Here is a 14707-nt window from a genome sequence, read left to right as displayed (position 1 = left end):
GGGAATACAAACGGAAACCCCTCTTTTCAACTTTTCCTTTGTACATTTCTTTGCCTTTTTTCCTCCACTTCGAAATTCTGGGATGGATTGTCTTGGTCTGTCACATAAAACCTTCATATAATACATAGATGTTTGTATCTGTAACATGAGGTATGAATATTTTTGCAAGGTAAATTATTTTTTTAGTACCAGATTCTGGGAAGTAAAGCCTGTTATCTCTGTTGGCGTATCCCTTTACAGCTCTGTGCCACTCTGTTGACATTTCATGGGAGACTGAGTTTGTGCTTTCATACAGCGTTGATCTGAGTGTTTACATGTAAATGAGATACACATAATTATAGTGCTATCTGCTTAGGACAGAAAGATCTGTGCTTATCGCATCAAAATCGCTTTATTTACGGTCGCAGTCACCTTTTTTTGTTTTCTCCAATATAAAGCAAGCATCAGCTAAGTTAGTTACTCAGACTAAACTGGCCAGAGGCAAGGAGTCAGCACTAATATTTTGAGAATTGTTTAAATCTTTCTTTTTGCTTTATTGAAGAGATACTTAAAAATGTCAACTAGCTCCCTGTCACTTGTTGCTCCAACTTTACTACTGTGTACAGTGCAGTGTCATAGCACTCATACACTTTGAACATTTTGTACATTTTGTCGTGTTACTTTCACAAATGTCATTGTGTTATTGGGACTTTATTTGATAGATCAACATCAAGTAGTGCAGTTTTGAAGTGTGGTTGCAATAATACATGTTTTTCAAAGTTTTTTTTACAAATAATAATTCAGTGTGCTGTGAATTTGTGTTCATCCCAGCTGGGACAATAATTAGTAGAACCACCTTTTGTTGCAGTTGCAGCTGCAATTCTTATGATGTGTCTGCCAGCTTTTTGCATCTAATTCTTTTTTGCAAATTAATGTAAGCTCAATTATATTCTAAGAAGGGCATCTGTGAACAGAAAGTTTTAAGTCTTGCCACAAATTCTCATTTTGATATACATCTTTGATATACATTACAGACCAAAGGTTTGGACACACCTTCTCATTCAAAGAGATTTCTTTATTTTCATAACTATGAATATTGTAGCTTCACACTGAAGGCATCAAAACTATGAATTATGAAACAACTGAAATTATGTCTTAAATTCTAGGTTCTTCAAAGTAGCCACCTTTTGCTTTGATTACTGCTCCGCACACTCTTGGCATTCTGTTGATGAACCTGAAATGGTTTTCCAAAGAAGGAGTTCCCAGAGACGCTTAGCATTTGTTGGCCCTTTTACCTTCACTCTGCGGTCCAGCTCACCCCAAACCATCTTGATTAGGTTCAGGTCCGGTGACTGTGGAGGCCAGGTCATCTGGAGCAGCACCCCATCACTCTCCTTCCTGGTCAAATAGCCCTTACACAGCCTGGAGGTGTGTTTGGGGTCATTGTCCTGTTGAAAAATAAATGATGGTCCAACTAAACGCAAACCGGATGGAATAGCATGCTGCTGCAAGATGCTGTGGTAGCCATGCTGGTTCAGTATGCCTTCAATTTTGAATAAATCCCCAACAGTGTCACCAGCAAAGTACCCCCACACCATCACACCTCCTCCTCCATGCTTCACGGTGGGAACCAGGCATGTAGAGTCCATCCGTTCACCTCTTCTGCGCTGCACAAAGACACGGTAGTTGGAACCAAAGATCTCAAACTTGGACTCATCAGACCAAAGCACAGATTTCCACTGGTCTAATGTCCATTCCTTGTGTTCTTTAGCCCAAACAAGTCTCTTCTGCTTGTTGCCTGTCCTCAGCAGTGGTTTCCTAGCAGCTATTTTACCATGAAGGCCTGATTCACATAGTCTCCTCTTAACAGTTGTTCTAGAGATGTGTCTGCTGCTAGAACTCTGTGTGGCATTGACCTGTTCTCTAATCTGAGCTGCTGTTAACCTGCCATTTCTGAGGCTGGTGACTTAGATGAACTTATCATCCGCAGCAGAGGTGACTCTTGGTCTTCCTTTCCTGGGGCGGTCCTCGTGTGAGCCAGTTTCTTTGTAGCGCTTGATGGTTTTTGCGACTGCACTTGGGGACACTTTCAAAGTTTTCCCAATTGTTCGGACTGACTGACCTTCATTTCTTAAAGTAAGGATGGCCACTCGTTTTTCTTCACTTAGCTGCTTTTTTCTTGCCATAATACAAATTCTAACAGTCTATTCAGTAGGACTATCAGCTGTGTACTGTATCCACCTCCTGCACAACACAACTGATGGTCCCAACCCCATTTATAAGGCTTGAAATCCCACTTATTAAACCTGACAGGGCACACCTGTGAAGTGAAAACCATTTCAGGTGACTACCTCTTGAAGCTCTTCAACAGAATGCCAAGAGTGTGCGGAGCAGTAATCAAAGCAAAAGGTGGCTACTTTGAAGAACCTAGAATATAAGATATATTTGTAGTTGTTACACACTTTTTTGTTCAGTATATAATTCCACACGTGTTAATTCATGGTTTTGATGCCTTCAGTGTGAAGCTACAAAATTGATAGTCATGAAAATAAAGACAACTCTTTGAATGAGAAGGTGTGTCCAAACCTTTGGTCTGTACTGTACATCAGAGTTTGTTTGGGTCATTCTGACATATACACATGCTTTGATCTAAACCATTGTAGCTTTGTTTGTGATGGGTTGTTGTCCAGCTGGAAGATGAGCGTCGGTTTCCGTCTTTTGCAGCCTCCAACAGGTTTTCCCCCTGTTTAGCTCCTTCAATCTACTACCTTTGACCAGTTTCCAGGCATAACAATGCCATGATGCTTGTTTTGCGAGTTTTGGTCACATCTGATGAATGCACCATTTTCCATACATTACTGTGCCTCCTACATGGCTTGTGGCAAACTGCAAATGGGAATTCTTTTGTCTTTCTTTCAACAACAGCTTTCTTCTTGCCACTCTTCCATAAAGCCAAAACTTGTGGACCAAATCACTAAGTGTTTTCCTGTTAGCAAATTCCCCCCACCTGAACTATGGATCTCTGCAGCTCCTCCAAAGAATGAGCTTTATGTTCACCAATGCTATCTAGCAAACATCTGAGTTTGTTTACAGAAGAGCTATATTTATACTGATTTACAGTTACATACAGATTAACTCTCAAACCAATTTGTTGCCCTATATTTGATGGTAACAGAATAAAAGGGGGCTGAAATCAAGTTTCCTTTTTCTTTCACTCTACCTTCATGTGCTACTTTCTCAAATCAAAAGAAAATACACTGAAGTTTGAGATTTTGAGAGATGTGAGTACTTTTGCAAAGCTCTGTAAACACATGTTGGGAAACTGGCCATTAGGTTTGAGAGAGCATTGATCATTTAAGTTTTTTCTTTTTCTTTCATGTAGTTAGAAACTTATTTGTGTTTGCTGTGTTTCAGGGACGTCGACCAGGCTACTTCTCCTTCCTGGATCCCTTCTCCCCTGGCGTATGGCTCTTCATGCTTCTGGCCTACTTGGCCGTCAGCTGCGTCCTCTTTTTAGTGGCCAGGTACTGAGAGCTTGATCTACACAGAGGAGGAGGAGGAGGAGACAAAAATACAACAGGCAAACAAAGGACTGTGTACAGAGATTAGAAACAAAACAGAAAAAGAGTTGTTTAGGGGATACACAGAGCAGGAAACAGGTGTCTGTTCCTGCACTTCTTTAAATTTTTGTGGTTGATCTTCAACATCACAGGGAAAGAAACGGCTCTCCTCCAAGTGGCGGGTCGTTAGAACCAGACTGCCACCTGCTGGCTAGGGAGGGTACTGGTAGAGCTGCTGCTGAAATGTATCATTGTTGGATCATCTGACAAAAGAAGAGGAAACTATTTTAAATAACAAACTGTTAGATCCCAGATCAGCTGGCTAATTAAGCCTTTAGAGAGGTGTCAGTAGGTGATGTGCAGCATGGAATATAAAAGACACAAAGTCTTCCTTGTTCAGGCGTTTTAGAGGAAAATGACACAGTAGTTCGACTTTGAGTAAGCTATTCACAGATAACTTAATGTTCCAGTGTTGTACACAACTAATTTTTCCTGTGGGTCCCATGCTGCCTCCCTTTGTGGATTTAAAATTCTCATCCGATGAAGTAAGCTGCACTTTGGGGAATGAAAAGATAGTTGTTTCTTCGGAGAGCCAAGGTGACTTTGTGCTCACTTATTCTTGCACTCCCTTTGCTCCTTGTCATTCGTTCCTCTCTCTTTCTCAAAATCTATCTGTCTCTTGGGTTTATTCACTCTGATTTATTTATCCCAGCTCCGACTGTTTATTTAACCTCCACTGCCTCCTCCTCCTCTGCAGACTGACGCCGTATGAATGGTACAACCCCCACCCCTGTCTGAAGGGACGCTGCAACTTGTTGATCAACCAGTATTCTCTCGGCAACAGTTTCTGGTTTCCTGTTGGAGGATTCATGCAGCAGGGATCCACCATTGCGCCCAGAGCATTGTCAACACGTTGCGTCAGCGGAGTGTGGTTAGTACTGACGATTGTTTTTAGCTTTCAAAAACATTAATGTATCACATTCAGTTCTTCTCTAATCTACTGTTGGAGCAACGTGAAATTTCATCTTTTGTTTGTCCTTGCCACCAGTTCAAGAATAATCATTGTGTACATTTCTTCATTTATAAAAATAACAAGTTCGTGCCCTTTGGGCACATAGAAATACTTTGTCAGAGTTTTTAATGCTTGTAAAAATGCTTTCACAACACCTGATTTGTTTAATCACATTTGATTACAATATAAAAAAAGAATATATAAAAGACCTGAACCAGGGTGCTCAGAAAAAATAAGTGAAAATCATCAAACATTAATTTTGAAGTCTTGCCGAAGATATATAGTTCGATTTAGGTCTGGACTTTGACTGAGCTGCTCTTATTGTAGATCTGGCTGTATGTTTAGGTTGACTGTCCTACTGTACAGTGAACCTTCACCACAGCCTCAAGTCTGTTGCAGCTTCTAACAGACTATCTTCCATGATTGTCTTGTATTTCACTTCATCCATCTTCCTATTAACTCTGGACAGCTTCCCTATCCCTACTGAAGAAAAGCATCTCTACAGCATGATGCTGCCACCACCTTACTGTAGAAATAGTGTGTTTGGTGTGATGTGCAATGTTGTTTTTTTGACAGACATAGAGAATTTTCCATGTAGACTAAAAATGTTAAACGTCGTTCCTATCTGGCCAGGCCACCTTCTTTTGTAAGGTTTGTTCACTAGTTTGCTGGCAACTGCTAGTGGGACTGCTTATGGCAACTTTTTTCTTGCTACTTTTCCATAAAAGGCTGTTTGTTGAGTGATTAGTTAATAGTTGTTTTTCTCCACAACTTTATCCCTGACCTGTCTGCTGTGTTTCTTGGTGTTCAAGATTGTTCACTAATGTTCTCCAACAAACCTCTGAGGTCTTCACAAAACAGCTAGATTTATACTGATATTTTTTTATTAGTAAAAGATTTAGACCATGTTTAAAACCATGCATCATTTTCTTCCTACATCACACTGTTTGATGTTTGAATACTCTTGCAAGGCCTTATATAAAACAATGACCTGGAAAACCAGATAAAAAACATTTGCACAAAAATGTTAAAGAGGTAAACCCCGTAATATCATGGGATAGAATGAAAGCTTTTCTTAGAAGTAAATTAGTAGTGTTTTCTTCAGTAAATTAGGGAGGATGGAGACTGTACTCTACTGGTACATGTAAAAGGGAAATGGTCTTGGAGCATATGACACACAACCTAAGGGGTTTGTTGGAGGTTTATAAATGCAGTATTACTACTAGAAATCAAATAAATGGATTCAGACGACATGGGGCAGAAAAAGAAAATGTTATAACAGAAAAACTTTAAGAGAGGAGCAAAAGCAACTGAATTATTACCTAAACATATTTTAACAGAACAAATGCATCAAACTACTATATGTTTTAATAGTTGACCCCCAAACACAAAAGAAATCAGAGGCTGTAACAAGAGCAATCCAAAAATATATTAAGAATAATCATAATAATAATAATTAGTCATATCTAAATCATTCAAGGAAAAAAGTATGCTGATATGATAAGTCTACACATCCCTGTTAAAATGCCAGGTTTTTATAATGTAAAACAAATCAGAGCAATACAAATTATTTCAGAAAGTTTACCACCATTAATGTAACCTACAACCTGTAGAACTCAAGTGAATAACAAACTGAAGTAAACTTTAAAAAAATTAACTAAAATAATGTTTAATAAACACATTTCCTGTGTGCAGCCCTCTTCAGATCATACCACAGCTTTTCAATCAGATTCAGTTCTGGGATTTTGTTGGGGCATTAAAAAATTATTTTGATTCTTGTGAAGCTGTGCTTTTGATGAATTGGATGAACTGCATGCTTTTGATCCTTGTTCTGCTGAAAAATAAGTTCATTTTTATCTTCAGCTTTATTGCCGAAGCCTAAAGGTTTTCTTGAAACATTGACTGGTATTTGCAACTGTTCATAATTCCCCCACCTTGTGTAATTCCCAAATTCCAGCTGCCCAAAGCATGATACTGCTACCACCATGCTTCATTGTGGATATGGTGTTCCTTTGGTGATGTGCAATGTTGTTTTTGTAAATACCTTTACAAATTTTGCCCAAAAGGTCAAACACTGGATTCCTCAGACCAGAACACATTTTCCCACATGCTTTTGGGAGACTTCAAATGTGTTTTTTGCAAATTGTAGTTGAGCTTGGATGTTTTACTTTGTAAAAAAAAAAAGGTCTTATCACCTTATATTCCAGACAGGAAGAATACCGGACAATGTTGTCACATGTACTACATAACCAGTTCTAGAAACTCCTGCAGATCCTTTAATGTTGCTGTAGGGTTGTTGGCAGCCTCCCGGATGATTTTCTTCTTGTCTCTTGAAATATTGCGGAACATCCAGTTCTTGGTAAAGTGATGGCAATTCTTTTGTTGATGACTATATGTTTAATCTAATGAGTTAACTTCTTTTGTGCCTTTTTCCCGACTAATACATTGCTATACTGAGATCCATCTGATGGGTTATACACTCTCTGCAGACCACGGCTTTGCTATGAGATGTGATTAAGCAAATAATCATGAACACCAACTATAGCAACTGAACTTTATTTGAGGGGACTCCAAAGCACTGAATTGAGGGCAGGCGTGTTTTCCCTCTATATTAACATAAGTTTGAATGTGGTGGGTAATCATGAATGCAACTACACCACCAGTTATTTATATTTTTTTGTTTTGTTTTTATTTTTCCCCTAAAAGGTTTCAGTTAGTTTTTAAACTGTGTTGTACAGATTATATATCAAAGTGAAGGTGGAAAACGTTCTAAACACAGGAAGGTACACATTTTATACATATTGTGTTTTAAAGCTTCTGGACTACATGTCTTAAGTGTAGTAAATTTACATAAGTTGTTTCTGGAGATATAATAGATGCAGACCAAACATGATTCATATTAAGTTGTCCAAAGCTAGGTACTGTTCAAAGTCTCCACATCAAGCTGCTGCACAAGAAAATAATGATTTAGAGAAAGCATTTGACCTCGTTCAGTAGGGATTTTTGTATAAAGTATTAAAATGTTAGGCATCCACCTGATAATAAATTACTTTTTTATATCTGGTCTGGATAAAAGATAAATGTTGCTAAAAGCTGGAACATGATATCAGTCAGAATATCAGAAATGTTTGGTAATAACAATCCCAGGCAAATTCAATAAAATTTATAATGAAAGATGTGATATGGTATCCAGTGAAATAAAACCTATAGCAAGCTGTATATTGTACTTATTCCAATCAGCATCAGCTGAAATACCCCAGATTTAATTTTCTACATGGAAATTAAAGATATTTAGATAAACAAACTTCCAAATAGAAAGGGAGGAATCCTCCTGTGACAACTAAAACTATATTGCAGCACTTAACAAATGACATACGTTCTGAAAAATTATTAATTAAAACACAAGAAATTGCCATATTTGAAGATACAAATACAATCTGGATAAAAATAAAAAGCAAAGCAAACAACTCATATAGACTCAACAACAAATTTTATATTGAAAATGTGAAATAGAAAAAACAATTACATATTTAAAAAATATTTTGGTCTTTTTAGAAACGTTTTGAATTCTGAAGTGGAGAATAAATGGGAACTGAGAGTAGTTAAAGATATTTTATCATTCACAATGTCGTGTAAAGCAAAGGAGAAACACTGGAATAGGAGGAGATTTGCCAACCATCTTTTGAATAGATTCAGCTTGTTGAAGAAACTAATTAACAAAATTAGACAAAAGAAAACTCAAATAGGGGAGAAGTGGGAGAAATGAAACCAACAACCATATTAGTCACACAAACTGAAGAAAGATGAAGTGTGACACCTACATGCAAACTTTCCCACACTGTTCAAATTACTGACAAGGATCAGTTACTGTTAGATTACCCAGTACGCTGCAGAAGATGGCTGCTCACACTGAGCCTCATTTTGTTGGGAGTTTTGTTCCTGTTCAAAGGGAATCATTCCTTTCTACTGTCGCCACATGCTTTCTCAGCGGGAGCGACTAATGCAGAGTCAACACCTTTTTAACAAATGTGAATAAATAAATAACTCAATATAGTGTATTCTGTTATAATTACAATATAATTGGACTGTATATAATTGAATCTTAATCTGTCTATATGAATGCGTTGCATAGAGATAAATCGGAATTATTTGATTATTTATTTTTATACAACTGGATATGAACTGGATCTGTTGATCTTTTAAACTTGCTATGGAAATAAAGTTAATTCAGCCTAATTGAATTTATATGAGTTAAACTGAACTTAACCAAATTGAAAGAAGGACAGTTATAATAAATTCCCAATAAACTTCTCTCCTTTGACAATGGATGATACAATCTCTGCTATGGCCAATCCCCAGACAACCAAATCTTATTTTATTTTAGGTTCCTATACATTATCAAACTAAAACAAAAAATGCTGATGTCTGTTTCTTGTTTGTTTCAAACCTTTTCTCTGGTTGGGATGAATCTGGTATCTTACTCCAGATTTCCAGGATATCAATTATTAAAGATTTGTGATTGCAAAAACTGTGTATCTGTGTACAGTTGAGACATGGTCTGTGTCTGCTTTTGCAGCTAAAACCCCATCCAAACCAACCATTGTTCCTTTTCTCCATCCATTTTCACCATCCCACTTCATCCATTCAGCACATCACCCACTGAAACCTCCTGTCAGGTGTGCAGTTATTTAAATCTTCCTACACTTTCACAGAGATAATTTATCTTCATAAAGCAGCCTACTTCTACATAGATTTATAGATGGATACATATGTTTTTTTATCTCTGCCATCCTCCACAGGTGGGCCTTTACATTAATCATCATCTCCTCGTACACCGCCAACTTGGCTGCTTTCCTGACTGTTCAAAGGATGGAGGTGCCAATAGAGTCAGTGGACGACCTGGCAGATCAGACAGCGATAGAGTACGGCACCATGCATGGAGGATCCACCATGACTTTTTTTATGGTGAGAACTCATATTAAAGTGGTTCATCGCATTGTTTTTCTTTTTAACATATACTTTTCCTGTCAGGCAGTTACATAGGCATGGATCCTTTATTAATGTGGTTGCTTTTAATAATTTATTAACTGTTTCTTTTTGTAGTAGACTATTTATACAGTTTACAACTTCAAAGATTTTGAAAAACAATAATTAGCTGCACACATTTGAATTATTGGTTGATTTCTCTAATCCACACTGATATAAAATTTACTATATACATACAGGCTAAAATATATACATACACATATCCTTCAGCAGATTACACCTTGAACACACATGTTTTACACTCATCAACTAACGTTTAAGATTAGGATTAAGATTGAGAACTTCATTGCTCAGAAACTTTTGGGCAATGAAATTTCTACTCCATGAGCTCCCTGCAAAACCATTAAAAAAGCATTGTCACAATTAATCATAAATAAGCACAAACAAATCACGAAATAACTTCATAGATAACACCACAAACTACGTAGCAGCTGAAATCTATATTTAAATGTGAAAGAAATAAAAATTAATAGAATTTCAAAGTTTAATAGCCTGGGGACAAAAGCTGTTTTTTTAATTTTTTAATGCTGACTTTCACACTTCTGTGTTGTCTGCTGGATGTCAGAACTGTGAACTAAAACAGTGAGTGCTGTAGGTGAGTTTGTTCTCTTATGATGTTGTTGGCTCTCTGTGCAACCTAGGTAATATAAACGCCCTGTAGTGGGGGAGGGGGGCGGTCCACAGATGAATTGTGCAGTTTTAATGACACGCTGGAGAGCTTTCCTGTCCTGAGTAATGCAGTTTCCAAACCACACAATGATTGTTTGTCAGGATGCTCTCCACTGTGGACCTGTATAAGAGTCTCAGTTGAGCCTTCCTAGTGATATGTCGTATGTTGTAGGACCAGGTGAGATCCTCACTGATGCCGAATATGGAGGGTTTCAACCTCTCTCCACTTGGTTCCCTTGAATAATAAGGGATGTGATGGTCGCTTTCTCCGCTCCATCAGTAATCAACCTAATGATAGTTATGTCATCAGCATGCTTTATGATAGTGGTTTTGGACGGGGAGGGGATGCAGTCATAGGCGAAGAGTGTGTAGAGGAGAGGACTCTGTACACAGCCTTGGGGGGTCTCAGTGTTGACTTTTTTTGTCTCTGATGTTCTGGTATCAACTCAGACTGTCTGGGGTCTGTCTGTAAGGAAGTGCAAGACAATGCAGCAGAGAGGAGATGTCAGTCAAATGCTGTGGAGCTTCTCAGTCAGTTTGCTGGGGATGACTGTATTAAACACAGAACTGTCTATAAACAGCAGTCAGGTGTAGGTGCTCTTGTTCTCCAGGTATGAAAGGAGTATGTGGAGGGCTGCATTTATGGTGACATCAGAAGAGCGCTTCTGGCGGTATGCAAATTGCAGAAGGTCTAGTGTCTCTTGGATAACCTGTTTAATATGAGACATGACTATTCTATGAAAGCACATCATTATAACTGATGTCAGTGCAATGGGGTGATAATCATTAAGTCAGGTTAAATCGTTTTTCCTGAGGAGTGGTACTATGGAGGTGCTATGGAAGCATGCAGGCACAGATGACTGGGAGAAGGACAGACTGACAATGTTTGTGAGAACCTCAGCAAGCTCAGAGGAGCAGACCCTCAGCACATGGTCAGGAATCTTGTCAGGGCCCGCTGCTTTTAGTGGGTTAATCCTTCTCAAAACCTTACACACTTCAGTTGAGGTCACAGTAAGTAGGGAGCTCTGCATTGCCTGATCTAGTTAAAACCCTCTGTGTTGGTTGTTGTTGAGGGAGTCAAAGTGAGCGTAGAACTCATTCAACTCATCTGAAAGCGAGTTGTTATGGCTGTCTGTGATTCTGCTGCCCCTCTCCCGAGAGTCAGTGATGTGTTGCAAGCCCTGTCGTATTCGTCGGAAATCTGTGGTGTTTAGCTACAGTGATGGATCTGCATAGTTCATATCTGGCCTTCTTGTAACCTTCCTGGTTTCTCCAGTCAAAGGCAGTAGAACAAGCATGTAGCAGGGAGCGTACTTCCTGGTTCATCCAAGGTTTTTGATTTGGGTACGTTTTGCAACACTTGGAGGGAACAATATAATGAGTGCCCATGCTAATATAACATGTGGCAACTGTTACACATTCCTCTTTGTCCCCAGAGCCAGCTTCCCTCAGACCGGCATGTTGATGTCACTATGGGAGCCCAGTCCTGAAGTTGAAGTGATTAAATGTTCTCATCTTCACAGATGACATCATGCAGCAATCGCAGCGATGTGCTCCGATAGGCACACGGTGGGATGTAAACAGCCAGAAATAACAAAGCACTGAACTCTGTTTGGCAAATAAAAGGGTCTGCATTTCACCTTTAACACTTCAATGTTCCCCTTTACCCGAACGTTCATACTCCAACTGTTTTTGATGTACACACACACACTGCTCCCTTTTGTTTTTACCAGAGGCAGATGTGCAGTCTCCGTGGTGCACGGAGTGTGTCTCTAGCTAGATGGCCGAGTCCAACATATTTGAAGTAGTCAAGGTTTCTCTCTAAAAATAAGAGCACAACACTCTATAATTTAATGTAGCAATGTTATCCTGGTTATCAGATCATCTTATTTTTGCGGGAGTGGACATTAGCTATCGGAAGGCTAGGCACCCGTAGTCGTGTACAGTAGCTCTAGCCTTCAGCCTGGCATGTAGCCCACCTCTCTTACCAGGCCTCCATCTTTGAAGCACTGAATGTTAGCTGCTCTGGCCACTCTAGCTTGGTGTTGCCAGCACGCGCTGGCAGGGGTTGGTCCAGAAAGTGGAGAAAACAGCTGTCCAAAAGTTTCGGTATGGGCCCATGTTGAACTTTACCGATATTCAAAAGTGTCTCTCTGTTGTATTTGATTCTTGTGTATAAGCACTGGACAGTAACAGCACATAGTAACACCACGCATACAATATAAAAACAGTGTTGAGAGCACATCATGGAGGGCCACAGAGGGCGAACGTGTTTGGCATAATTCTGGTTTTGACTTCTTCTTGACCAAATTGAAAGATTTACCGGCACAGATTTAGCGTTTGAGCACAGTGTAAATATTTTCAGTACAGTTGAGTTCAGTGACTTAGGAAGGCCATGCCAAAAGCTTACAGTTATTTTATCAATGTATTTTGTCATGTTGGGACATTCAATTACATATAAGTTTAAACCAGCTCATTCAAACCATCATGCACAGATCAAAGGAAATTAGATAAGACATTCAGGAACATGCCAGGAACCATTAAGGCTCAAGCCTGCCATAAACTGCAAGCTGATGGAACACCAGTGTAACTGTCCACAGTGAATTTTTGCACCACCATGAACAGAGAACATCTCGACCAAGAACTAGCCCTTGCTCCAGATCTGACATCTTCAGTCCCAATTGAAATCTGCTGCTGATCACCTGGAAAAGCTGAATGGCTTCTGAAGAGCAATATATGTTCCGACACGACAAAGATTGAGCTGTTTGGCCACAGTCACACGAAGAATTTATGGAGGAGTCTGTCATATCCACAGAGCTGTGTGCAGGTTGGTGTGTGTTTGTGTGTCTCTCCTCACCTCTTCCTTGCAGGGTGTGACTGGCAGGTGTGGGTGCTCAGCTGCAGTCAAGACTAATCAGGAGGAGCTTAAAGAGGAGCAGATTCCATAAGGCATATGCCAGATTGTTTGCTTACCAAGTGTGGTAATCAGCCCGACCTTCTCTGTGTTACTCTTTTGCTCTGCTTTGATGGTTAATTTTAGTTTGTTCTCCTTTTTCAGGAACCCTGCTCATGTTTTTTCTCATACTCCTACGTTCCAGTGCTCTGCTTCCTCGTTCTTTCAGTCATTGGAGAAATCCTCTCATGTTCCCCTCCCTCAGTCTCCTTGCTGCTCCTCTGACCTTTCTCCTGACATCAGCCCCTCGGATCATTCAGCAACTTACCACACACTCATCTGCCTGTCCACCCTCCAATGTTACTCCCCCTGGATCTCCTCCATATTCATCAACAGTAAGACGTTTTCTCCACCTCCTTCACCGGTACCTGTCTTGCCCTTATTCAAAACAATAACCACTTACTTCTCCTTCTCAGTGTCCAACAAGAACCTTGCTGATAACCCAGAAGATCCACTTCCCATTATATATTTGCCAATAAATCTTTCAAACCTTCTTCATGTGTCTGTAATTGTTGCCTACAAGAGTCAGTTTAAAACAAGCCACGATGAGGCTTCAGCTCAGAGAATACTACAAGGTTGGTGGTAGCAGCATCATATGTGGGGTTGTTTTGCTGCCATTGGCAGTGATACATTGCACAAAGGGGGGAAGAAATAAGGAAGAACTACCCCCTAAATCTTTAACTTCAACTCAACAGAGAGATGGTGGAATCTAGAAGCAATATGGTGTTCCAACAGGACAATGATACAAACACACATAACTTTTTCTTAAAGAGATAAGGCAGGGGGACGTTTTTCCCTGTCCTGAACTCTACAGAGAATTTAATTACTACTCTCAGGTTTGTGCCAGGAAACTAATTAAATGAACTATGCCAGTTGTTGATAGCTATAAATATTATGTGGTTGAGGAGCACCTAGTATTATCCAAATACACTCTGGGGTTGTATGTGTATATTTGTTCCTGAATGCATATTTTTGGCTCTGTGTCAGTTTGAGAAAAGGACAACAAGTTCAAATTTGAGAACCTAATTCTTGTTTCTTGTATCATTCCACCCTAAAAAGCAAAATGTTTCAAATAAATCATTAAAATCTCAACTATAATTTATTTATGAAGTCTGATGCACATCATAATTAAATGTAAACTTGTCATCAGAACTGTGATCTCGCTCTGACTTCCAGATCTCTTGTGATCAGTAGGTGTTGAGATACTTGTCATCATCTGCTTGTCTTTCTCCTTTAGCCATCAGTTTTATTTCTGTCCTGCCTGCCCATGCCACCATCTAATATCCTCCTCCTCAAGGAGTTGGTTGGCTGTCAAAATCCCATTCTACCCTCTTTCATCTTCTAGATATTTGACCTCAGAGAGACAGAAAAAGACAGGGTGACAGTGAAGGATGGTATGATAGAAGGAGACATTAGCCCAGCTTTCCTTGATGCTTTTACACCAGTTGGACCCTGAATAACTTAGAGAAGACTGGTTAAGAGTAAATG

At 39.3% G+C, this 14707-nt stretch overlaps 1 protein-coding gene across 1 annotated transcript in view; it reads left to right on the top strand.

Moving 5' to 3' along the window:
- The window catches only part of grik4 (glutamate receptor, ionotropic, kainate 4), a 585146-nt gene that overhangs the window by 555966 nt on the left and 14473 nt on the right, over positions 1 to 14707 (top strand). The window contains exons 15-17 of the mRNA XM_047391909.1: positions 3394 to 3503; positions 4297 to 4470; positions 9351 to 9516. Coding sequence (XP_047247865.1) covers positions 3394 to 3503; positions 4297 to 4470; positions 9351 to 9516 — 450 coding nt within the window. The remainder of the gene's footprint in view (positions 1 to 3393; positions 3504 to 4296; positions 4471 to 9350; positions 9517 to 14707) is intronic.

Source organism: Girardinichthys multiradiatus, chromosome 18 (assembly GCF_021462225.1).
Source record: "Girardinichthys multiradiatus isolate DD_20200921_A chromosome 18, DD_fGirMul_XY1, whole genome shotgun sequence".
Lineage (NCBI taxonomy): Eukaryota > Metazoa > Chordata > Actinopteri > Cyprinodontiformes > Goodeidae > Girardinichthys > Girardinichthys multiradiatus.
Note: the sequence above shows the minus strand (reverse complement) of the source record. Positions and strands in the feature narration are given on the sequence as shown.